The sequence below is a fragment of the Electrophorus electricus genome, chromosome 13, assembly GCF_013358815.1.
Source record: "Electrophorus electricus isolate fEleEle1 chromosome 13, fEleEle1.pri, whole genome shotgun sequence".
In the NCBI taxonomy this organism is placed as follows: Eukaryota; Metazoa; Chordata; class Actinopteri; order Gymnotiformes; family Gymnotidae; genus Electrophorus; species Electrophorus electricus.
In genome coordinates this window covers 11,741,332-11,768,673 of record NC_049547.1, presented here as the reverse complement: position 1 = coordinate 11,768,673, position 27,342 = coordinate 11,741,332, and the positions used below count along the sequence as shown (strand labels likewise).

The 27,342-nt window shown below is 39.4% G+C and overlaps 1 protein-coding gene across 2 annotated transcripts; it reads right to left on the bottom strand.

Annotated features, from left to right (window-relative positions):
* Positions 1-18,638: 18,638 nt before the first annotated feature.
* Positions 18,639-21,689, bottom strand: tmem151bb (transmembrane protein 151Bb). Of its 2 annotated transcripts, none has more exons than XM_035532509.1 (2): positions 21,187-21,689; positions 18,639-20,683 (listed from the first exon to the last, which is right to left on the bottom strand). In XM_035532509.1, exons 1-2 carry the CDS (start codon positions 21,271-21,273, stop codon positions 19,268-19,270), a joined length of 1,503 nt encoding a protein of 500 aa, XP_035388402.1. In that variant the 5' UTR covers positions 21,274-21,689; the 3' UTR covers positions 18,639-19,267. The 2 variants fall into 2 exon arrangements, with proteins under 2 accessions (XP_035388402.1, XP_035388403.1); XM_035532510.1 differs by having other exon boundaries at positions 18,639-20,680.
* Between the last annotated feature and the right edge of the window lie 5,653 nt (positions 21,690-27,342).

The window sequence follows — 27,342 nt, the reverse complement described above, 5'->3', positions numbered from 1 at the left end:
TATTTACAGCACTCTGAAGGATACTGCTTCCATCAAGGTCACAAACAAGAAGTTGGAGGCATGGTTGGTATTAGTTGACAAGTCAGGGCTACTAGGGAAATTCAAGGCCTGTATCTATCAGCATGACATCCTTCCCAGGATTTCGTGGCAACTTGTCAATGGTGGAGTGCTTCCACTGCACAGGCAACTAGGCCTGCCATATCCCCTGAGCAGTTGCTCTGTGCAGGAAGGCTCCCCATGAGTAGTTTAAGTGTTGTCCGTGCAAGAGAGGTGCTGTGGCATAGGGAGTCATGTGACCCAAAGGTCCCCCAAGCTGGTGCTGAAGTAAAAAATGGAAGACACAGGATGCAATGGAACAGGTGAAGTCATACCTGTGGCAGAGAACTCCAGTGGAGATAGTAGAATCAGGAAGAGTAGGGCTTCCATCAACACATCATGATCCAGCTGAGGTCAAGGATAGGCACCACCTATTCAAAGAAGAGGTAAGAGCTAGTGCTGTGGAGTGGTGTGTAAGTCACATGGTAAGTATGAAACAGCAAGGAGCATGGACAGGATGGGAACAGGCACTGGATTGAAAGATCTCCTAGTCTAAATTGTGGCAGGCTGAGGCCGTATAAAGTTTATAATGCTTCTGTGACATCCTTCTAAGTTCTTCTAACCTTGTCAGCTGTGTATAGATTGACTCATTGGCATGTCCCTTGTGCCTCAGAAAAGGAGCACTGGAGCACATCCTTAGCTTCTGCTAAGACACTAGCTATAGACACTAGGTGAAAGTTGCTATTGCTGGTGGCATGACCAGGTACTAAAGACTATTGCTGACAGCATCTTCAGTGCCAAAGACCAAGCCAAGCACCTCTGACCACCAAGGCAAGTAGTGGGATTTATCAAAGCAGGGGAGAAACTGCAGCCCCAGACAGAAAGTTGAAGAGGCAAAATGATGCAAGCCAAGTATGAAGACATGGTTGATGAGTGCGACAAAAAAGGTTGGATAATGCGGTGTTTGCCCATAGAGGTGTGCTGCAGAGACTTTACAGCTCAGTGTCAGTGTAAGACCTACAGTCTCCTGGGCATCACAGGCATACACCAGAGGAAGGCCATTAAAGCCAGCACAGAGGCAGCACAAAAGACCTCTATGTAACTGTGGATCAAAAGGAGTGATCTGTGGGTGCATGCTACTTGGACACAAGCTGGGAGCTGATCACTCTCATCTAGGACACCTGGGAGAAGGTGTCTGATATTCAAAAGGCAAGAAACACCAGTGAACCCAGGTAACTTCACTGATTATGTTTCAAAATGCATCATTAAATCTATTTTTTAAACACACTTATATATTCCTAGGTCTCAAAGCCTACCCCTCAGGGAAGACTAAAGAGCAACAAAGAAAGATGGAAAGTAAAGAATGTGTGACACATGTATATTTGCAGTTGTTCTGAGTGCATATGTTTTTTTAGAGTGGAGATGTGTGTATTTGAATTTGATAAGATGGGGAGAGAGAGTTAATATGATTTTTGGATATTTATGGGGAAAGTGAGTTAATAAATCATGAGGTTGAGTGATGTTGGATAAACTAGATATGTTTCTAAGGAGACTATATTCTGTAAGAAGTGAGTCCCACTGTGTTATACTTTTTTTCTTCTTCTAGTTTTCCAGTTCAATGTGATGGTTTTCTTTGCAATAGTAATGGCAATAAGTGTGGTGCAGATGTATTGACTGGAGATAGCATGTGCAGTATGGTCTCCTAGCAAGCAAAGAGCCCAGAAGAGAGGAAAGGTGTTCAGCTATTTGTTGCCAAAAGTGTTGCACATTTAAGCAATACCAAGTAGCATGAAGGTAATCATTACTTGCATATAAAGAGCATTGTGAGAATTTTGATATATTTTCTCTGTAAGGTGTGATCCATGGATAATTGAGATTGGTAATGTTAGTCACTGTGAAAGCATTGGTGCAAATTTTGATCCAGTAATTCTGTCCTGAGAAGTAGGTAATAGTGTGACAGTTTCTTTGGGACATTTTTTCCAGGTCATAGAATTGGCGAGGTGTGAGGTTCTGTGGTTTTGAAGATTAGTCAATGCTCATTAAACACACTGGAAATCCACTAGATGCAGTTAGGGAGGAGGAGCGCTAAGCAGACCACAGGCTGTGCCCGTATCCCCTAGCTCGGCCCTTGTTATCCAACCCTGCCCACGTCATCTGGTCAGCTCATGTAATCTGGCCCTGCCCACAACATCTGGACAACTCACATCATCTGGCCTTGCCTATGTCATCTGGTCCTGCTCACGTCATCTAGTCCTGCCCATGTCATGTAGCAACCTGCATGGTAGACTTCACAGGGCACCATGTACTGTCATGGATAAGTCAAATCTCAAGAATGTTGAACTGATGGCTCTGATGCATCCTTCAGTGATACATAGAAAAGTCTCCTCTCAAAAAACAAACTCTTTACAATGATGACTATTTAACTAAATGGCCCAGTTAAACTGATGTAAAACATGCAGATATTTACATTAAAATATTTTTAACGTGTTACATGGACTGGTTTGCTACATGGACATTATGAGTGTGATTTGTTTGTAGTTATATTTCAGAAAGTTAAATAGGGAGTTCAACTGTCTATTTCACAATGTAAATGGTGGCACTGTCGTAATAAAAACATTTTAAAACTGCTTGGTATTGAAATCATTGAAGATGAAAGGTATTTTTAAATGTTTTGCTATTGCTATAAATTGGGTTTCAAAATAAAAGAAACATGAACCCAAACATTTTAAGCAAATTATCCAAGAGTAACTTCCTGTAGTTCTGTTACATCTTCATTCAGCTCCATCTCTAACAGTTAATCATTACCAATCACGCCTGCGCCGATAAGCCTCACCTGAATACTAACGGCACATTCGTCTCCCCCATCACCTTGCTTTCACTTTTTCAAATACAAAGCAACTTTACAAAACTCTCTCTGTCTTTGAGCAAACATGCTAACAAATGACTGACAAATATAAAAAAAAAAAATTAAAAACAAAGAGAGAGCAACATCTACTGTAAGCACCACTGCTACAGAACAGATCTTTTTACAAAATGGAAAATGAAATATATAACAAGCAGAGCAATGAATCACTTATTGCTCTATGGAATGGCAAAATAATTTACAGTTACAAAGAGGTGAGTGCTTCTCAATGCATCCAGTTAAATACTCTCATGCATTTAATTGAATGCCAATGCAGATGGTATGCCTAGCTCTAGAACAAAACTGGCTTTATTGAAATTTCTTTAAAAAAAGCAGCAGTTAACTTACCTTTCTCTGTGGCAATGAGGAAAAGAGGCAATGAAACACTGCAGAGACAGGCAATCAACATTGTCCATGCATGAGATGTAAATCAGTTAAGGTATAAAGAGATGGCCTCATAAGTGACCTCTCCTTTAAAGGTGAATTCATTCTTTCAGTATGTGATTATTTTGTGATTCTTTTATTAGGTGATTCATTAGGTGATTCTATCCTAAAGGCCACATGTTTTCAGGTTATGGGTTGATATGGCAGCAGAACCCAAATGTGTTAACCACATAACATTTATTTCTTACAATAACTAATGAATTTTACTAACCTTCATGTACTGGGAACATTAAGGGCAGTTTGGGTAGTGTACCTCCAGTGGATGTGCTTAGTATTAATGTCATGTTAGGTCAAGTTTGACAAAGAGAAGTGTATCTCCGTGCAGTGCCGTCTGAATGACCATCTGTTTCATGAGGTATGCACTGCCTGCTAGCATCTTGCATCCAGCTGTTATGTGCTGGATTGATGTAATTAAAGTAACATCTTGCATCCTGCTCTTATGTGGTGGATTGTCTCAGGGCTATCTTTACATAGCTTGCATCTGGCCTCTTGCCTGCTGTGGTAGATCAACAAGCTTTGAATACATATATAAATCCAAAGATTCAAGGTGAGTAACTGTAGTAAAATATGCAGAGATATTCAAAATTGCACAAAGGATTTCCAGAGGACATTTTGGACAAAGGGGACATCTTTAGGGGCTATGGCTGATGATCTGATTGCCAAAATAGAACGCTTGGCAGAGTTACATAGTGTGGATTCAAATAATATTACCTGGCATGTTGCTAATATACTCACTAAGAATGTAGGTTACAATGGACAAAACCCAGTTAGTTCTACTCCAGTTTCCAGAGCATTTGATTCTATTGCATGCCCAGAAGATACCACTCCAACTTTCAATGCACCAGCCCACTTAGACAACTCTGGCTCTTCACCTCTTGCTTCAAAAGCATCATTTCTCCTAGTGTCAATTCTGATTCTATAGAAAGGATTAGTGAGACAGAGGCACTCGAGAGTTTTTTTTAAATCCTATAGAACTACAGCAGGTGGTTGAAGAGCATGTAATAAAATATGATGCTGACTGCTTGGAGCATTCCTCGTCACAATATAAAATTTCTTAGGACAGAGTCCTAAGTCTGCTGGTGAAATTGACTTCAAAACATAGAAGGTATATGCAAAAAAAAATAATCAAAAATTATTCCTTGTCTAAGAATCAGAAGTGGAGGCAAATATTAGACAGCCTTCTTCTTCTTGCTCTTAGCATAGCACTTAGTGCTGGTGATTCTGCACCCCCCAAACTCTACCTGCATGAGCTGGAAAATGCATATGGCAATGTGACTTGTGGAGAAGAGTTGTACATTAAATTTCTTAAGATGCATCAGAACAGTGGTGAGCAATCCTCTGATTTTCTGAGAAGGCTCCATTTCTCAGTGCAGGAAGTTATAGATTAAAAAGGCATGTTGGGAAGACATGAGCACAAATGTCTTCATTCTCAGTACTTTTAAATGGGGATTGTAATGAACGGAGGTTATGAATAAAGGAAGTTCCAGTGCAGCCAAAAAGCAATTTTCATGCAGTCTAAGTTCAGGTGACAGTGTGTCAAAACATGAGAAACAGATTCCTGTTGGCTTAGTTGGAGAACCTTGTGATGGTGTAGCATGGCTGGTTGGAGTCACTGCCTAGTTACTGGATCCCAAGTGACTTGTCTCTCAGAAACATTTTATCGACAGCATTTATATCACAGAGAACTGTCTTCTGTATGTGAGCTCCTGCATATTGAGGGTGCAGCAGGACAAGAAGTGCCTTACCTTGGACAAATTGAGATGGATGTAAGATTTCCAGCTAGTGTTTGTGAGACTGGAACAACTTTTACAGTCCTAGCTCTTAATTGTCCTGATCAAACTTATAATGTTAAAATGCTCTTATTAGTAAGGACCAATGTTCTAAAACAACAAAAATGTCAGAAGATGGGTGGGGACCAGTATATCAGCACAATTCCTATACATGCTGACTGGATTGCTGCATATGTTGCATGAGATATAACAGCTGAAGTCAGACATGACAGATAGAAAGCTGGTGGCAGTTTGGTTATCTGGTAAACACGCAATCACCATCCATAAAGAGGAGAATCATACATTAGTTGGAATTTGTCATGCCAAAGTCCCTAAATGGATGAGACCAGTAGTTCTATGGGAACCTATAAGGTTCTCTTTTCCAGGGGGACTTGTGGTGAACATGCAGTTAATCCAAGTGAAACCCAGATCACACACTAAAATTATGGTAGTAGTCCACAACATATCAGACCATAGTGACACTCTACAGCCCAGGTGAGTGATTGCTGAATGTTCTGTTGTGGATTTGGTCAAACCAGTGAACCCAGTTGTGAGTTTTCTGAACACTTTCAAACTTAAAGCTCTGAAGCTCTCTATATCCCATCTTGTGGACATTTGCTTTGAGAAATTCTTCTGTGTCAGAAGAGTTTAAAAGACACATTGTGTCCAGAATAAACAAAGAAGTGTCCAGTGTCTTTTCTAAGCATGACTTGGATATTCGATATGTTAATGGTGTCACCCATTAAAATTGAATTACTGGATCATGTACCATTTAAAGAGTATACTTGTTAAGTGTCATCTGCTGATTTTGAGGACTTAAGAAAACATCTGCAAGAACTCCTAGCTATTGGCATCATAGAGGATTCAAATAGCCCCGATTCCTCTCCATTAGTTCTAGTGAGAAAGAAAAACAGTGATCTCTTAGAATGGTCATAGATTATCACAAACTCAGTAATGGCACAAAGAAAGATGCGTATCCTCTTCCGAGGATCGACAAGACTTTTTCCTTACTGACTGGTTGTAAATGATTCTTTGTTTAAAACCTAAAAAGTGGCTATTATCAGCTGGAAGTTGAGGAAGAAGACCACCCAAAGAGTTTCACTACACCGTTTGAAAACTGGCAGTTCCTTCCTCAATGCTTCATTAATGCTCTGGCTACTTTTCAGAGAACCATGGCCATGTTGTGGCAGGCTTCAATCTACAGAAAGTAATTGCTTTTTTAGATGATTTGATTATCTTTTCAGAGACCCTTGCACAACATGAGGAGAGACTAATGAGAGTGCTGGGAAGGATCGCTGCATTTGGACTGAAGTTGTCTCCCAACAAGTGCATGTTCTTTTCAGCCCAAGGTAATCAAACCTATCCTGACAAAATAGAAGCTATAAAAGGGTGGCCTGTGCCAAAAGCAGTCAGAGATCTCAGATCATTTTTGGGAATCTCAGGCTATTATCAGTGATTTATGCAGAACTACTATATAATTGTAAAGCCTCTAAATGAGCTGTTACAGGGAGAGTTCCACACTAGACAAAACACATTATCCTATCAGAACAGATGCAAATTTCAGTCATTGGCAGAAAGGTGGATTCCAGCCTGTCAGAATGCTTTTGAGAACATTATACAGAACCTAACCACTGTGTCAGTACTGGGTTTTGCAGGCTGGAATTTGCCCTATATCCTCCATACAGATGCCAGCAACACAGGCTTGGGTGCTGCACTGTATCAGACTAGAGTCATTACGTATGCCAGTAGAGGTTGCAGGATGAGTGAAAAGAACTACCCTGTACATAAGCTAGAATTTCTGGCACTAAAATGGGCCATATGCAAAACATTTCATGATTATCTTTATGGTGCCACTTTCAGTGTGTCCACATATACCAATCCTTTGACATATGTACTCACTACTGTCAAGTTAGATGCTGACTTGCTGTTCTGTCTAGCTATGATTTTGATATTAAATATTTGGGCTGAGAAAAACGATGTCCAACCTGATGGGTTGTCACGTAGGCCTTATTCTCCTACAGTGATAGATGATGACTCTAATCATATTGATATGAGGTTGACCAGGCTGTTGTATAGAGCAACTCAGTCTCCTGAAGAGTTTGAAAAGATCAGCAAAGACATCATGGAGAACTTGTGCCTGAGACATGTTGTGCGGTATATGAGAAGTGCTATGCAACCAGAGGAGGAATATGAGTTAGAGGATAGTCACTCTGAGGTGACTCCAGCAGAAGAAACACTGCTCAGTGATGAGTGTTAATTTGGTGGAGCCTGGACAGTCCACTTTACCCAGTATGACTCCAGCCAATTGGGAAAAGCTACAAAGAGAAAATGCTTCTATCGGTCGCATCATCAAATTGATACAGTCAGATGAGAGATTAACCTACTCAGATAAGCAAACAGAGCCCAAAGAAGTATATTTGCGTATTCTAAAATAAACCAGCTTCTCTCATTTTTCCATGAATGGTTTAATAATACCACTTGCAGTAGTGCAAACCCTAAATGTTTCTGCATGAAAAACATAACGGATTTGTTGTCTGGAGACCAATTAGGCTTAGTCTAAACCAAGGTCTAGTCCTAGTGTAACCAACACACAAAGTGTCTTTATTTGTTTAATTTGTACAAAAATTGTATTTATATTCAGACACATTGCCCAGACGAATAGTCTGTTCCCTTATAGTGTGTAGGTCAGAGAGCTGTACTGTACTGCCATTACAGTGTCGTTCTCAACTGACACAAAAGCCTCTGCTAACCAGCGGCAACACAGTAAGACTGTTCTGCACGGGAGAACCAACCTTGTATTCAAGACTCTCGTATATAGACTCAAACACGACTGTGCACAACAATAATAGAGCTCGAGCTGAAGCTTTTTTTTTTTTAAACTTTCCATATGGCCATTCATTCTGTCCCCTTTGATTTATACACATTTTAAAATTTGTTTAAAGTTCTTACATAATAGTTAGCCAATTTAAACTATACTGCTGTCTTTGGAGTGGGTGTGTGTGGGTGTGTCTAGTTGAGGCAGACTAAGAGTACTCCATGGTCGTTAAAGATACATAAGAAAGAAGTAAAACTTTTTTTTTTTTTTTTTTTAAGTCAGAACCCGGGACATACCCAGGTAACGGGTAGTGATCCTAGACCTTGCAGATTAATTTTTGTCTAGAAGCCCTATTCCTGCATTTCTCAATTAGATTACACTAGAATAGAGTAAAAATTCATAACATCTGAAGGTTACTCATGAAATACATTGCCTGGCCAAAATAAAGGTCACCACCTGAATTTAACTAAGCAAATAGGTAAGAGCCTCCCACTGGATAATTACTGCATGGGTGATTATGTTTCAGCTGGCAACAAGTTATGTAACCCTAACTGATGCAGTGAGTAACTTCTCATTTGTTAAACAACCATGTCAAAAGACACATCCTGTGGACGTGCAAAAGATGTTAATCTGTTTCATAAGGGTCAAATTATTGGCATGCATCAAGCAGAGAAAACATCTAAGGAGATTGCTGAAACGACTAAAATCGGGTTAAGAATGGTCCAACGCATTATTAAAAAGAGAAAGGACAGTGGGGAAACATCATTTTCGAGGAAGGAATGTGGTCGGAAAAAATCTTGAATGATCCTGATCAGTGATCACTTAAAAGTGTAGTGAAATCAAATCATAGAAAAACATCAGTAGAACTCAGGGATATGTTTAGTAGTGAAATTAAGAGCATTTCCACACTCATGATACGAAGGGAACTCAAGGAATTGGGACTAAACAGCTGTGTAGCCTTAAGAAAACTACTTGTCAGTGAGGCTAACCAGCAAAAACGATTTGGAGCAATGGAAGGTCATATGGCCTGATGAGTCCAGATTTACCCTGTTCCAGAGTGATGGGTGCATCAAGGTAAGAAGAGAGGCGGCTGAAGTGATGCACCCATTATGCCTAGTGCCTACTGTACAAGCCTGTGGGGGCAGTGCTATGATCTGTGGTTGCTGCAGTTGGTTGGGTCTAGGTTCGATATGTGCCCAAAGAATAAGGTCAGCTGACTACTACCTGAATATACTAAACAACCAGATTATTCCATCAATGGATTTTTTCTTCCTTGATGGCACGGGCATATTCCAAGATGATAATGCCAGGATTCATTGGGTTCAAATTGTGAAAGAGTGGTACAGGGAGCATGAGACATCATTTTCACACATGGATTGGCCACCACAGAGTCCAGACCTGAACCCCATTGAGAATCTTTGGGATATGCTGGAGAAGACTTTGTGCAGTGGTCCAAATCTCCCATCATCAATACAAGATCTTGGGGGAAAATTAATGCAACTCTGGACAGAAATAAATGTTGTGACATTGCAGAAGCTAGTGGAAATGATGCCACAGCGAATGCATGCCGTAATCAAAGCTAAGAGTGTGTGACCGTTTTTTTGGCCAGACAGTGTATATGATGTGTTATAATGAGGGAAAAGGGCAGACCTGTAGTCATAGCTTGATAAGATTCTAAACTCTGGTGATGGATATTCCTTAGTAGGACATTAAGTTGCTTGGTAACTGTCAGTGCCAACCAAAGGAATAGGGTGTGGGTGGACTAGTTTAAACTCTGTATACAAACTCAGAATAGCTGAAAATCAAAACACTGAAGTAAAGATCTTTCAGCTTCTGAAGATCTTTTTCCTGAGAAGGAACCTGTACTATAGTAAACGAGCTGAAATGTGACATGAAGACTGATAGAGTATTCACTATAACTGAATTAATTTCATGTTGTTATTGTAAGGACATGACTATTTTACTATACTGGCTATCTTGTGTACTATATTATAGTGTATATATTATAAATGTAAAATATCTGTAATATTTCATATTTCACATCTTTATTTTCAGTAAAAGGTATTTGTCATCCCTTATTTTCTCCCATATTCTGTAATTGTCACACTGGCTGTTTTCAAATCTGTAGACAAAGTTTAATTTCTTGGCAACCTGAGTGAACAAATAACACATTTTGATTATTTTATAAGTTTAGTAAACCAAAGTTATACAACAACTTTTCCTCCCCATTAAATATTAATAATTTCACCCTTACTAACTCGTTGTTTCATGTGTAACTACCTTGACTGTAACCAGTAGGCAGCTTTCAATCTCAAGGGGTCATGCCATGGCTGAAGAGACTACATGAGTGGAAGTCCCTGCCACACTCTTGGCAGCAGAATGCTGAGGCAGCTCTTACATTTTGGGTGTAGGACTTACTGTGAGCTCTCTTGTCATCACGTTGCTGCATCAGTTTGGTCTCAGACCACAAGAGGCCCATACTCACCTTCTGCTTCCAGGCACTAATGGCTGAGGTGGCCAAATGCCAAGTGCTATCGTGAAGGACCCCACCCATCCCAACAATAGGCTCTTCTCTCTTTTGAGGTCAGGGAAGCGCTTTCGCTCCCTGAAGACCAATAGAGAGAGACTGAAGAGGAGCTTCTTCCCACAGGCCATTCAAGCCCTGAATCAGGGAACCTGATCAACTGTGGGGACCACCACCACCATGCGACTGTAAATCGGTAAATTTATAAGCTGGAACTGTACATTGTGTACATACACATATATCCATAGATCCATATATATATATTGTACATTGTGTATATATATGCATATTATACATATATTGAACATAGATTGTTATATATATTTTTGTATATATATATATATATATATATATATATATATATATATATATATATATATATATATTTATTTATTTTTTTTTTTTAAATTTATTTTTTCCTTATGCACCCCTGTTTTTTTCCTGTGAGTTATACCATGTATGACTATGTACGTGACAAATAAACCAAACTTGAACTTGAACTTGAACTAGTGTTGATCCCAAGGGCTTTGAGGTCACATGTGCAGATATCTTTGTACAGTAACTGGGGTCCTCTTGTTGGTTTCTTTCCAGATGTTCCCAGAAAAGACATGACCAAACCAACGCATATGTCTCTACATGAGGAAGGTGAAGAAGAAGATGGTGCCTGCCCTTTTAAGCACTCTGTTGCTGTTAACCTTGTCTCTCCAAGAATGTGCTGGAGGAGTTGAGCCACTGAGAACGCATCCCTGCTTCACCCCACTGAGTATGTTTGGTAGGAAAACTATATAAATGGTGGACCAGTCTTCCCTGGACCCACTCTAAATTTTGGGGGTGGTTTTGAAGCCTCCTCAGGGTGACCCAAGCAAAGAGGTTTCCCATAATGCTGAGAAGGAAAATAGTTATTGAAATCATTCCTGTCGCCCTTATTCTTGTACAGTGTGACAATATTGTCTTGTGCCTGCTTTCCAGCTCTGTCAGAGGATTCTGTGTAGCTTTTAGATTATAGTATCTTTGGAACACTTCAGAACCTCTGGTAAACCTCTTTTCTGGTGGTTTCCTGGATGAGACTGCTTCCATTGCCTCACTAAGTTCAGACAAGGAGGGCAAGGTCTCAGCGCTGTTCAGGGCTTTCACAATGACAACAGTCTCTCTGGTATAGAGCTCTGAATAATGCACTACCCAGCATTCCATCTATTTTTTTTGGTCCTTTATGACCACTCCTGATACCAACTTCAGTGGGGCCATCTTGTTCTATGGTGGTCCAATGGCTTGCTTTATCCCATTGTACATCCCTCTCATACTGGATCTTAGAGCAGAGTTGGGGCCAGTAGTCAGTGGTACAGAACCTGGCGGCTTGCTGGACCTTGCTTTGAGAAGCCTGCAGCATTGGCAGGATCCTCTCACTTGGTGGTAACAGCTCATTGGAGTGGGCCTCGATCCAATCAGCAGTCTTCTTCCCAATGGTACATCCCACAGTGTTATAGATAGTATCCCACAGATGTTTCCCTTTTATGCTGATGTCGGTGTATGGGCATGAACTTACATTTGTGGGTTCATGAGTCTTGCTGACATCATTGCATGGTCTTTCCTCCTGCCCAGAATGGTGCAGTCAACTCAGCAATTACAAATGTGGCTGTGCCACATTTACCTATAATGACTGCAACCAAACTTAGATAATTCAGTATCATTCATTCACATCAATGCGGATGAATTTTAGGTCACTATTCCTCAAAGAACTTCTAAAACATCTCAGAAATCTTGCTGTGTTTTTGAGAAAGAACAGCTCAGGTCTTGCTATATCACTTCTATTTACTATTCTATTTACACAAAACTTTAATTTTGTTTCTTTTATTCATTCTTATCTCTGATTTCCTAATCCTTTAGCATGTCAAAGTTATTTTATTTCTATTTTGAAATTAATTTTTGTTATTTTCAGCATTCCTTATCTTTGATTGTCTAATCTTCTCCTGTCAGAAATATTTCATATAGCTTTTGAAAAATCTTTGTGCGTAGTGCCACCTGTTGGAGGTTATACTGTGTTACAGCAAAATGTCTCCAACCCTGCAGAGTTTAGTAAGAAGCTTTATTAACACACTCCATGCAGCTAATAAAGGTTCTTGGGAGCATCGAAGTATTTATAGTCCTTGCTGCTTCAACTTCAGATATTGCAATTTTATTGCAATTGAAATATTTTTGCAAAATTGCTTCCAAGCAGTTATTTATTGTGATAACCTGAAGGCAGAGCTGCTGCCATACCCACCTGCTCAATAGGGGAGGAGCTTGTGCATACAGGGGTATTTTGAGTTTCCTTTTTTGTTTAAGCTTAGCAGAGGTATGAAAAAAAACCTCTTCTTGTTTCATTTGTGCTGGCCTCATGTACGTGTTTCTGTGCTCCTGCTTGGTGTCCTGGCCAGAGTAACACAATCCATCCCCTGACCTTGTGGCAGTAGTAAGTACCAACATCTTAAATGTTTTAAATTGGGTCTTTATCTTTGCTTAGTAGAATTTTCACCATGTCTCCTTCGGCCTTCATTATCTGAATGACATCACATTCTGCATTTCAAAAATCTGAGTCTGTTATCAAGAACTGAACTAATTTTACACTTGTATAGTTTATTACCAGAACAGACTGGCCTCACACAGCTTCAATAAGATTATTTGATATTGTCTACATAGATTATCTCTTGTGTAAAATATATGCTGTCATATATGCTGTCATAACACTCTTAAAAGTTGGAAAAAATGCTGTGCGAACAGAATATTCAGGTACATTAAAATTTTGTACAAAGATTTCCCAAGCAGACAAAAATGCTTTGTCTTGGTTAAATAATAGATTCCTGATTAATATATATCAACTAAGTAAGATGCTATATTCATTTTGAATAAATTATGATATAAACATGAAGCTCTTGATAATCAAATCAGATCTTTGGACCATATTGTATGCGATTAAAAAATATCATAAAGTTGTTTATTATTAAAAAAAAAACCCCTGGGACTTCAAAAGCAAACAGACTACTATGAAAAACAAATGTTTATTACGTTTTACATTAAATTTACTACCTTCTTCTACAAATAGTCAAAACTAAGTTTCAGTGCTGGTCTTCTCATCTTGCTAGGGCTACTCTCCCTCTCAGAGCTATGAGAGGGACTTGGGGAGTGTGTCTTTCTCCTCCGCTACTTTGTTCATGGTTTCTGCAGCTCTGGCTCATGGCAGGAGCACTGTTGGAGCTGTGAGCTCTGCCTTCATAAGGAGTTCTGAGACTGTTTCCAGGCCTGGAGCTGTCATGAGCCTGGTCATTCTGTGCCATCGCCGACACATCAGGCTGAGGCATCCTTAAGGCATTGGTAGATGATGGCTTATTAGAAATTGGATATCATCCAGGTGTGAAAGTATCCTCAGCCACCCTAAAGCTAACACCTCATGCATCGGCGTTCCAAGCAAGCATGCCAAGTAGAGGGTGGTCCCTGCTGTATTCTGGCGTCTTGGGCGTCTCTTGGGCTGCCTTGCTTGGGCACTGCGAATGTTGGCCATGAGTCTCATTTCTTCATCTTCTTCTTCACTAACATTTGCGATACCAGTGTGGCTGTCTGGGCATATAGTGGTAGCTGATTGCTCTTCTCCAGGAACTCCAGCATCAGATGGATTCACATGTTTGTTTTTTTCTGTCCTTTGTAGATACTTGTGGACAGGGTCAATGAGTTTGTTCAGGCTTTTCAGAGCTGAATGTCTGACGAACTCTAAGTCTCTGTCAGTGGAAGCTGCTTGAAGATGAATGAAATCTTGGGCAAAGAGTTGCAACATTGTGCCCTGAGGAGTCTAGTCACTATCATCATCACTCTCATCCTCAGAGTCTTCACTCTGTTCCTCTACAACCTCCTTCTGAATGCCGCCCTGATGCTGGGGGTTTTGTGGGTGAGCCAGGTAACCTTCATCCTCTTCATTACATGTTGTTGAAGATGCAGGGTTGAGATCCAGTGCTTTCCTCCCACTCTGGTACTCTCCCAGCAAGGGCCAGAGGGTCATGCCGCTGAGTGCTTTAATACTTGTTGGACATGCACCTGGGGGAGAAAAAAAGTCAAATTTCATCAGGTCCTTATTGTTGCAGCATTGCAGAACTTATTTTGTAGTTTTTAAATGAAATGGGTAATGTGATTTGCTTTGCTTTTTGCCAGAGGCAATCTGGCAAATATGGTCAAAATACAAGCATACTTCCTTTATGATAAATGTTTTCTTCCATCTATATTTAAAAGTAACTTTTTTTTTTTTTTTTTTTTTATGTGCTGTGCACCTACCTGGGCAGTCACCTGATGCAGGTTAATAACTTGTAACATTTTTGAGTCTACACCTTTAAGTTACTTTTTGTGAACTTTATTCAGCTTATAAAACGTTTTCTTAGTATACATGTTGTTTTAATTGTGTTATGACCCTAAGGTACTGGCTTGATGGTCTAAGGTCAAAAGGACACAACATAAAGGAAAACACTGAGATGTGTAATAGGCATTGGCCAACATAACAAACAAAACTCTAAACGACCCTCTGGAAACTCACTTCCTTAAAGAAAAAGAAAAACAAAAGATAAATACTTGAAGCTCAACCCCAGTAAAACCGAGCTTCTGTTCATCCCAGGTACTCCCAATGCTTACCATGACCTCAGTGTTTCCTTTGAGGACTCCCTGGTATCAACATCTGAAGCAGCCCATAGCCTGGGCTGGTCAAAACTAGACTACTCCAACTCGCTACTTGCTGGTCTTCCTCTAAGAGCCATCAAACCTCTACAACTTGTCCAAAATGCAGCAGCATGACTGGTCTTCAATCTTCCTAAGTTCACATGTTACTCCACTGCTGCGCTCCCTTCATTGGCTCCCTGTAGCTGCACGCATCAGATTTAAAACTTTGATGCTTGCCTACAAAGCTAAAAATGGACCAGCCCCTTCATATATGAGGTCAATGGTGAAAGCCCGATCTGTACCTTGAGTAGTTCGAACCTCAAAAACGGCTTGGCTTGAAATACTGTGCTTCAGGCCTCATGGAAGACAAGCATCGAGAGTATTTTCTGTCCTGGCTTCAAGATGGTGGAGGATTACTGCCTATTTCACAGAGCACTAGTAGTTTGTGCTATGTTGTATTGGGATTGTTGCTGAAACTGTCACAAACATCCTAGCTAGATTTTTTTTAACCCGATGCCACTGCTTGCAGTGTTATTATAACACACATGCATGCACTCTCATTAGCCTATAACCTAGACTGGGTCGTAGAACCATTAATTTGGTAATTGAGTTACTAATATTGATAATTTCTTCCATTGATTCCATTGGACGTGTATGATTGAGTGGGAGATTGTTGTTATGTAGGTGATTGACTACGTGTGTGTTTGGCTGCGTGTGGTCCAGAGTGTGACAATAACTATTATTACTTCCTTTATTGTCAATATCTTCAACCAAACATAGCATGTTGCTCTGTACAGAACTCTTGGGTTTATGTTGGTTTAAATTGTCCAGAATGCAGCAGCACAACTGGTCACACGTCACTCCACTGCTGTGCTCCCTTCACTGGCTTCCAGTAGCTGTCCGCATCACATTTTGGACCAGATTTTGGACTAGAACCACCATACATGATGTCAGTGATCAAAGCCCAAGCCGTACCTCAAGTACTTCGAACCTCAATTACGTCTCAGCTTGAAATACCATGCTTTAAGTCTCATGGATGACAAGCATTGAGACTTTTCTCTGAATGAACTTCTCCTTGCTGTCCAGATAGCAGTCTCTTGCAGTCTTCAAATGCAGACTATGGAATATTTAATTGACCACTGTCCTTGCTTCAATGTTAACTGAAACTAGTACTTATTGTGGGGTATTGTTTATTGTGCTATTATATATTGTATATAGTACTATTAGTACTTATTGTTTATTGTATTTGTTGTGTCTGAGCTTATGTATTTTGCACTTTTAGGCATCAGCAGTGATGCCCTGTATTTCAACAGTATTTTAATCCATTGGTATATTGGACTCTAACTGAGTGTACTTGTTGTACAGTACTAGCTCAGTGGTTGAGGTACTTGACTTGTAATTGGAAGGTTGCTGGTACAAACCCTGCCGCTGTTGGACCTCTGAGCAAGGCCCTTAACCCTCAAGTTGTACTTAGTCATAATTGTAAGTTATTTTGGATGAAAGTGTCAGCTAAATGCCATAAATGTAAATGGTTGGTTTAATTGATTGCTTCAAATCATACCACAGCATTGCAGTGTAAAATGCTGCGTGTTTTTTGCTAAATAAAAAACAAAACTTTTTAATTTCATTGTTTATTTCTAAAAACATGTCATATTTATTTATTATAACTGAATATGAATATGAATATGAAATATTTCATGCAGAAATCTAGGCTTTTCTTGCAACTGTAAACTGCTTAAAGCTCCAGCCTCAGGGTGTGTGTGTGTGTCTGTGTGCCTGTGTGTATTTATGCCCGTGCATGGGTGCATGTTTACATAGTTGTGCACAAAATCTTATAAGAGAACAGATACATGCCTGAAGGACAATGTACAAAGTTTCATAACTCTACAAAGCAAAAAACTGCATTCCTAAATAATGAAATTAATATAGCCTGATGACTCATCTCATTCCCTTGCTCATATGGTTAGAATCAGCCATTTTCATTCATTTCTCCTATTACGGGCATCACATGCTCAGTGACAATGACATCATCAGTTTTGGGCATAAACCAGGGGCAATTAATTTACATTCCTAAGGCTTTACATTTAATGTTTCACATGCATTTTTAATGTGACTTCTTACATGTTACATGCAGTTTTATCGATTTTACAATTTATTTTACAATTCCTAGTGGGAAATATTTTTAACACCTTATCATTTTCATTAACAATATTTTATCACCTTTTAATGATATCCATTGTAGGTATCTTGTCTACATTTGTAGTCAAAATGTGGCAAAATGGACCCATGAAGGACATACAATCATGCTATTAAATAAGCCTGTTTTCAAGAGGCATTCAGCCGAGAGCCGTCATTGTGGTCACACCGCCACTGGCCAATAAACCTTACCGCGCCAAAGTAAACTCTTTGATAGCTGTCATTGCTACCAGTAGTCTCCCTCATTTCTGGCGTTACCTTACTATCTGGGAAATTATTTCCTTTAATTTACACATGCTTCATGTGGTTGATTTTTCAGACATTCTGAAGCACATATTTTAGTTGTATATGGGTATATAACTTTTATTGATTATACTGCCATCATGATCTGACATCATATTGGTATTTTATTGTGAATGTGTGCTACATAAAGGCAACATTGTGTTTTCCCCAGACAAATCAGTAAACATTGTGATACAAGATATTTAGGCAATATAAAAAAGTATTATTACACCATATAGCTTTACCAGTTAACCTCTAGACACAACGGGCACATAGCCAAAAGTCTATATCAATATCTTAAGTGCAGTTTGGGGAAATGTCTTTAGAACATATATAGCATCTCAGGAATTCCACATAATTCCTTTTACATGAATTTTAAGTGACCAAAGTCATGCTGGATACAGCACCATAGTATTTAGTAGGGACTGAACTAAATTTAACCATGAGATGAGTAACATTTTAAATGGTTAAAATATGGGTAGTTCAAAATGACCTAATTGTTCTAAGAGCAGAACACTACACTGCATATTTGCAATGTGCTATATTTACATGTCTTTCCACCAATGTCACATTTCTGTTCATTTTCGCTCCTGTTTCAGGAACTCACGTCACACTTTATTGTGCTTCAATGTCCAAGTTATCACATCCTAGTTCATATCAATCCTCAACAAAAAACTTTTCGTGGGGTTGATGTTACTGCAATAAATATGTACAAGCCTTTTAAAAATGATACAACAGTCATACATTCCATTTGCTGTTTTATATACAGTTAAATGGCATACCATACCAGAGGTTAGTCGTTGCATAGCCAGAAATTTTGAATATTTTTCTCAGCAGTTTAAGATGTAGCAGAGAGAGCTATAACTGACAATTCATAATGTTTATAATCGCATACCATAGTGTATTACTGGGCTACGTCACACTGAAAGAACACAGAACAGATTATTCTTGCACACAATATGTGGTCTTACATGGGTATAAACCACAAATCTTGCAGTGTTATGGAATATAATAATAAACTGTACATCATCTTTATTTGCAAAGTATCTTGACAACATTCTTGTTGAATACATGTGATTTGGTTTATGTAATCTAAAGTGCAACATGATTGAAACAAAAAAGTTCTCAAGTGCAAGAAATATTTTAGGGTTTTAGGGAGTTATATTCTCTGTCAAAAGCACACAGAGCATTTTTGCTTTGTAAGTAAAGGCCTGGTTCTCCATACAACACATTTAACAAGACAAAGCAACATGAATACAGAGCTTGCAGTTGTAATTCGGACCATGTAAAAAAAAGCTATTACTTCTAACTTAGGATGAACACAAAGTTGTGTTTTGATTATTGCTGTGAAGGTGAATGTGACAATAAGCAAAAATTAATATTTGATTCTGTTTTGGTAAATACAGGGCTGGGGACATTCCCAGGTCAACATAAGCATGTCTGTCTTATAACAAAGCACCTGTCCCTTAGCGGGGTCTGGGCTGTAGGTGTTAGGCCAAGGACACAAAAATTCCTGAGTGACAGGTCATGTTCACTGTTGATAATTTATTTACAAGACACCACTTTAATGATGCATTCTTATTCATATCAATTTTTGCTACTATACAATCACCTGGAGTGCAAGGGCCTCATAAGGAGGTCTCGACGCAAGAGCCATTCCTGTGGAAGGAGCGATGACTGGGGCAGTTCTCACTGCAGTGGACGATGAGCACGGGGAAGCAGAGGGCGTCCTGGTAGGGTGGGGGGTTGTCTTCGGCCATGGCGGTGCTGGCAGCAACGTGGCCTGACAGGCAGCGGGTGTTTTCGCTAGGGCTGTCCGGATCACCCAGGCTGCCACTGCCACTCCTCCAGAAGCAGCTCCGCCGTGACCCATACAGGCGGCCCAGCGAGAAGCGGCTTCCCGAGAAGGGCGCACGTGGGCTCCCATTACAGATACTGAGTGCACTGCGTGAGAACACAGATGAGCTGCTGATTGCCCGGTGGCAGCGCTCACAGTTCTGCCGGAAGCCTCCGGAATGCTGCGCCAGGTCCATCAGGCCCGCCTCTGAGTAACTGGGCACCAGCTGTTGGTTGGAGCGGATGTGCCACTCTAGTTCAGTGCTGTCGATGGTGTTGACGCGGGGGATACGTCTGCAGTATGGGTGCTCATCACATGGCGTCACTGGCACGTAGTCGACCCCGAAGAGTTTCTCAACACGGTAGTGCACGTAAGCTGTGCGGTACTCCGTCAGGACCCTCAGGGGCCAGGAGAATGTGAGGAAGGCCGCTGTCCAGAAGACATAGTTGGAGATGTACCAGGGGTGGTTGTCTGGATTTGAGAAGGCAATCATGTACTCTTTGAAGTCTACATTCTTCAGGTGCATCCCCTCCCGAGCTTCCATGTAATCATCGAGGCCCTCATTGTCGGTGAAGAAGTGGGCACGCTGTGTCAGGTAGGAGTTCTCCGACTCCACATTAGCGAAGCTAAAGCACTTGGTGAACCTCAGTTTGGTGATAGCTGACTTTTCCAGACCAACTAGCTGCTTGGAAACATCCTTCACCCCACAGTGGCCATAGTCAAACTCTGCTTCGGCCACATGCGTGTTCACCCTCTCGTGATACACCTGCGTGGTGGTGTAGGCATCACCATTACGATAGCGCGTCACCTGTCGCGTCCTCCGCACATAGTGGTAGCTGATGGCCTTCCACCAGATGCACGGCTTGGCCTGCTGCATCCGCTGTAGCCGCTCATAGATGCCCTCCACATCTACCTTGTACTGCAGGTCGTTCCTGGCGTGGCAGTGCCAGCACTCCACCAGGTAGACCACATAGAGCATGAGCAGGAATGCCAGTGGGATATATATGTAGCCATCAGAGCAAGGGCTGTCATGGTACATCATGGACCCTTTGTAGGCAGTGTCGAAGCTGAGCCGCGTAACCTTGGTGACGTGGCACCACACCATGGCCCCCATGCAGCCGTACATGAGCATGGAGAGCACAAGGCACTTCCAGAACACTTCCCTGCACAGTGACTTGCTCAGGGACTGTTTCAGGGGCCTCTGCTGCTAGTCAAAACGGCACACACAGAACACAGAATACATGGAATCGTTAAAACACAAAATAGTACAGATTATTATTCCCCAAAACTTCCTGGAGATGGGACACACTGAATTATACTGCTAGTGTGCAAGCAGACTTAACTATATATTTCGTTCAATCATTTATTTGTCAGTACTTAGTTCTATTATTACAATACTGTATTTATTAATACACAGAAATGATTTGACAATTTAGATGCATCTTCCAATAATTACTTACGCGGTTGTATTGTAAGAGGCACAAACATCATTTCACTTGTCAATGTTTTTAAATCAAAGCAAATGTATCGTACGTTTGCTACAGAGGCTTCCACGTGAACTGAAGCCACATATGGTGTATGCGACAAAAAAAGACTATATTAATGAAAAGCCTTTCGTTCTGTGAATTCATCCAGGCGTGAGAGTAATCATGACGTTTGCTCTGCACTGAGGTGGTACTGTGTCGTTAAAATGAACCGATTATTTAATACCTCCTCTCTAGGGCTGTCCGTGTCATCCTCGAAAACAGTCGTAGTGCTGCTCTCACTAGCTGTCGCAGCCGAGGCTGGTGGGGACATGGTCGTGTTGATAGTGGTGGGGTGTGGATCACCTCACAGATAGCAACACAAATCCGAACAGTTTAATTGTTCAGTCAAAACTCCTAAGAATTTAGTGCAGATTAAAAAATAAATAATAAAAAATTGTGTTCTAATCGCCGTTTTCCGTCTGCTTGTCAGTTAGCCGTCCAGCAAATTTCTTTATCGGATCTTGTTTGCCACGACATCTTCTGTTGGAAATCTGACATGATTATGCTAATAGTATGAAGATAATTGAGATTTAAACGATATAAAAGAAAAATAAGATAGCGTAAACATGCACTGGAAACCGGAACGATGCGCCTTTAGTCTATATCTTGGACTCAGAATATATCCTTACTGTGCCGCCATGCCTCCGGTGTGGTAAAGAAGACGATTTAAGACGAATTTTTGCCGCCATTAAATAAATGATAGTAAGAATAATCTATAAACAAACAACGTTGCTCCTACCGAAGAGGAAATCCAAATTAAGGTTACTAGGGCAAGATGTTTTCCTAATCGGCCGCCAATACAGGGTGGGGAACATGACCTTCTGCATGTTCGCTATAGTGTTCCACACTTTAGGCTGACGACAGATGTCGACAATTGAACAAGATTCATTTAAGGGAAGCGCCTGGCGTATTTTACAATTAGGATAAAGGAGTGATATGTTATAGGTGAAATCAAAGAAAAAATTATTCAGTTTAATTTATCATGGCCATTAAACATTTATCTTATCAAAAAACCTTCACAGATATATGTATGTAGAGAAATTGTTACAATAGGCAAGGAAAAACTATGCTGTATTTAACAAAATTATTGTTCATAAATTGACAGATAATGAGCAGACACAACCCATATACACCAACTACATACAATATCAAGAGTAATTCAAAATGTTCAGTAAATATTTGTTTTAATCCTTAAAAAAGAAATAAAACACAGAGCTACATCTTTCATCTTGCCTATATATATATATATATATATATATATATATAGCAAACAGAAAAGGTGAAAGGATCTTATATATATATATATATATAAAATATAAAATCCTTTCACCTTTTCTGTTTGCTTCAAACAGAAGCTTAACCTGAACTGCAATAACAGTAATCAATAACTACTATAAACTACCCCTGTGGATATAAAGTCTACAGGACCATGGACAGCGCACCACTAGGACTCTCAAGTTGTAAGCTCCTGAAAATGAATTTATAAAACTCACAAAGTACCCGGTAATACAACTGATATTCTGCTTAGTGTTTTCATACATTTGCTATCCATGTTTTACAGCTTCCATAATGGCACATACAATCAAGGCAGTAAGCTGATTCATAGATATTTCTGGTTTTTAAGTAAACTATTCTGACATTTTCAATTGTTAAAAACATTCTTCACAAGTCAGATTTTGTCTATAAATCACATCAATGCTTGCCCTGAAGCTTTTTAATGTCTTTACTGATTGATTATTTACCTGAATTTTCTAGATACGATATTTTAATTGTCCACTAGATAGTAGCATTGCTTCATGTTTGCTGTGCCATTCCATCCTCAAAAGGGTGTAATTGACAGTTCCATGGAGCTATACTGTTTGCTTTTGCGGTTGCTGCTTCACCTTATATGGGTCACATAAAGGTTATTAACTAAGCTGTGCCACAAAACAACTTGTGCATACAGCACTGTTTATTAAAATGCTGTGTCTTTGTATTCTTTTAAAAAGTATTTTCTTCAGGGTATGGATATTTGCAAAGATGATTCATTTGGTAAATAGGCTAGGTGCGATCAGAACATACTGATTTATCTGCGTTTGTGGCACAAACCTGTGCTAGTTCCTAGTAAATAGTTTCTGACTATATTCACCCACCCATCTATTTATTATAATTTTTTTCTGTTAAAATTCCAGAAACAAAAAAGCCTTATGTGTATTTTATGTGTATGTGAACATGTTGTTCTTGGGGGCATTTACTCACAGCTAAAATTAACAACAGAGCTAAATACACATTTATCAAGTCCAGTTATTAGTGTAATGGCATCTTCACAAGTAACCTACTCACTGGTCAGTGCAAAGCACAACAGTCATTCATAATGTTCTGAAGCATTTATATTTCATGGTGTGATCTGAGTGGTAGCAAGGCTTCCAAATAAGGAGAATATCTTGAGAATATCTAAGGAAGGAAGAGAAAGTTGATATAGAGGAAAGGTATTGCACTGCACAGCAGTAGTAAGCCTGTTGGATTTATGAAAGGCAGCCTGTTTACTCAAGGAATCCAGAGCAATGAGTTACTTTTGACTTTTCAAAAGTAACTATTTCAGAGGTTGGTTGACTTTATTGTTGGAGTTTTAAGTGGACTGCTATTTTCAGTCCTTCATTCTTTCTTTACCTAGGTTTGAGAGTTCTCATCAGGGACAGAACGTCTCTGACACCTACCAGGACAGCAAGTTCCCAAAGATCAAATCTCAAGTGAATAAATTTCAAGGGGAAACTAATTCTGAACTCCATGTTAAGGTAAGAGGAATAATTAATGGTATAAATCTGGCACATTTAATTACAGTGAGTCAAAATTATGCAATTTACAATGGCAGTTTTCACAGAATGATATTAATGTAGTAATTGTAAGGTCTGTTTAAGAGAGTTGTAATACTAGTCACAACATGAGGATGTTACCACATTTCTAAAACTTATCTTGACTTATTTATTCATTGGCTGTGATACAAGCCATGATACTGAATAATTCCTGCACACGCTAACACATAAGGGATAGAAATAAAGAGGATCACTTCACTGGCACTCTGCTCAGAGTCGTAATTAACATAGACATCATTTTGGCTTGTTCAAATCTTAGTTATTTACAGAGCTCGAGTCTACAATCTTTGCTAAACAGCACTGAACTGATGCTATAAATTTATTGTGTTGCCAAATAGAAATGTTTGCTAAGCACTTTCCAAATTCAACCACTGTTTTATGTGGCACAGACAAAAAAATAAATATATCTGAAGATTTATGCCAGCAGCCAGAATGATCTGCCTCTGACATCAACTGTCATCAATGTGCTTGAGATCTAAGTACCTCTTGTTTAGTCTTCTTCAAAGAAACACAAATATGTTGATCCGATATGCTCTGTCATGTGTCATTGTGTTTTTGTGCTTTTTTTTACACTGACAGAAATGCAGAAATCACAAGGACAAAAGAAACACAAACCAGTATCATAGCAACTCTCTTTAATGCGCAGTAATATTAATAGTTGTGATTTTGCTGCTTGTAACCAAGCAGATGATCTTCCCTACATGATAATAATACTCAGTTAATTCAATACTTCAAACAATGCAGATGCATCAAATGGAAAGATTCTTTTCTTACCAGCTTTTGAAAATGTGCAGAAAACAGAAAATCCTCCAAGGCATATTTTCTTGTCATTAGGTGCAGATCATGGGTTCTGTTCTGCTGTTATAATCACCTCTGGCAATTACTGCTAAAGACTTGAGCATGTTTTTCTAAATGCATGTGCAGTTTACATTCAGGCACCTCCACCCACACTATGAACCAAAAAGGTTGCAGTGGAATATGAACAGGAGGGTGTGGTGATTCATTGGGATCTTCACAGTCAATCATATTATTCATCTCATACATTTAACAGCTGAGTTAACTAAGTACAACAACTAAATGGGTTAATAGATCATTTTGTGCAAAGCCAAGAATGCAGAGGAGAATGTGAGGTGCTTGTGAGTGCAAGCCTAACATGGATTAATATTTGACAACACGATAATGTATTCTATTACCCTGTTAAGCAAAAGCAAATATGGTGGATGAAGGCCATTTATCAAGAATTAGCAGTCAGAATTTGTATGTGCGATGCAGTTAAAAACAGAAATAATTACACATTTGTTGTTTCATGTATATCTGAAAATGTTTAGGCTGGGCTGCCTCATTCTGCAGGGTTTTGTTCCAGTCTCTTCTGCTGTTACTTTTTTAACCAAGAAAGGCTCCCAATTAGTGAAATCAGGTGCTTCTTTGCAGGGTTGGTCCACAAACCTGTAGATGCTGGGCCCTTAATTGAACATCCCTGCACTAGGGAGTGCCAGGCTTGTGTCCTGTAACAGCAGTACTACTTATGACTCAGTAAATGTTGAGCTATATTCTATAGAAAACCAGTTTTACAAATGTTAGTGAGCATGTCCATGTATTGCCATGTGACATTGTGTTTATAAATATCAAGCACATAGTTCTGAGTTGACTTACTATTACTGCTGGATATTTTCAGTTTTCACCTAATGCAAAGAGAATACCAAATTATTACCTTGTGTTGGTTGTAGATGCTGTACCAAAATGAATCACTTTCACAGTAATACCTCCACCATGCTTTATCTAACTGGTTTATGTGGACCTCCCGTTTCTTGAGACGATCCTTTACACCAATGTGCAATACAGTGTGCATAATAATACTAAATTATTACTAAATAACCACATTGCAAGGGCATGAAAATATCAACATATAGCATAGCCAGTGTTGTGCCAAAAGTCTTTATGCACTCAAAAAATAGGGTTCTATACTTATTTAAACTGTGTATGTAATATGGATAGATAATCTAGGCATGGAAGATAATCCTTGAAATGTGCGACACAATCGTTATAATCTTTCTAATGATTTATTCTGTATTTACTCAGTGAAGAAATTGCTTTTTTACTCTCTTTAAAAAAACTCATTTGTGTTTTTTAGAATTATTTAATTTTAATTCATGTATTAATATGCAAATTAAGTAAAGCTTGATTTTTTTATGTGTGATAAATTACTCCCAGAACCCCATTTAAGATTCCATTTGAACTCTGACTCTAAGATAATGATCTTGAAAGCAGGTCGTATCCCTCTTTTTAGAACAAAGACTCTAGAGGCTAGAAGAAGAAAAACATTACATAGCAAAAACATTACTGTACAAATGAATCTAGGTATACCTCTTTTACTTCTCTGACTACCCTTAATATTCAGACTTCTTTTATTGTGTTCTGTAACATCAAGTTTCCAGATCATTGCAGAGTAGCATTGAATATCATGGTAGAATAGCATTGAACTTTCAGGGCCAGTAAGCCTAATCTTGGTTTAAATTGCATTGTCAGTGATGATGCTCTATTGAAAAGATGTTTTCCCCCCAGGATTAGGTTTAATCTACATCAAGATAACCAGCCTTACGGCTGCCACCCCTCTGCAATTAGTAAGTGGTACGAGATGTGAGTTCGTCCTTTCACACTGTTCTAATTGCACAGTCAGGCAGATAATCAATACATCCACAGTTAATGTAACAGTAGTAACAGATACTCAGGCAGTGAGTTTTCAGATTTCATTGGCTGCTCACTCAGCTTTCTTATAAATAGCACAGACTGGTATTGCTCGAGCTGTTTTGCTCAACACTGCTGTGCACTTTCCATAAGGGCTGACCTGTACTTTGGTTCAGGATGAAATGTATTTGAATCTGGTTCAAACTGGACTTCCTCTTCACTTTTTGCCTTTATCTGAGGGACTTATCCTGGGCTTTTTGTTTGTTTGTTTGTTTGTTTGTTTGGGGTGCAATGGACCTGCAGTGGTATTTCATGTTGAAGCTTGAGTAGATAAAAAAGTTTTAACATCTTACCTTTTGTGATCAGTACTATTTAGCAATACAACTCAGTTATTAATTGAAGACATACACAGTATTTTAAAAAGACCACTTCAAAGATGGCTTGATTCAGGATATTCAATATTGTGTTGTGAGACAGGAAAATGTTCAGGAATGTTGTTTACTATACAGTTGTTTATAATATAATTTCTAGGGAATCATGACTTTTAAACCGTATTTTTATGACCCCCTTCCCTTGTCTGAAAAAAGTAGTTTACTGTTTCCTCTCCTAAAGTACTGCAAAAGCTACCTGATGATTCAAACTCTGAAACAAAAATCAAGAAGCTAGTCCAGCATTAGCAATGGAATAAGCAAACAGCATGGAGGGGTGAGAGTTATCACCAAAACAAAAAATTCAAATCCTCCTTACAAATAATCACATCATGACACAAGCTGTGTGTGAGCTCTGGAATATGGAGACCGGCC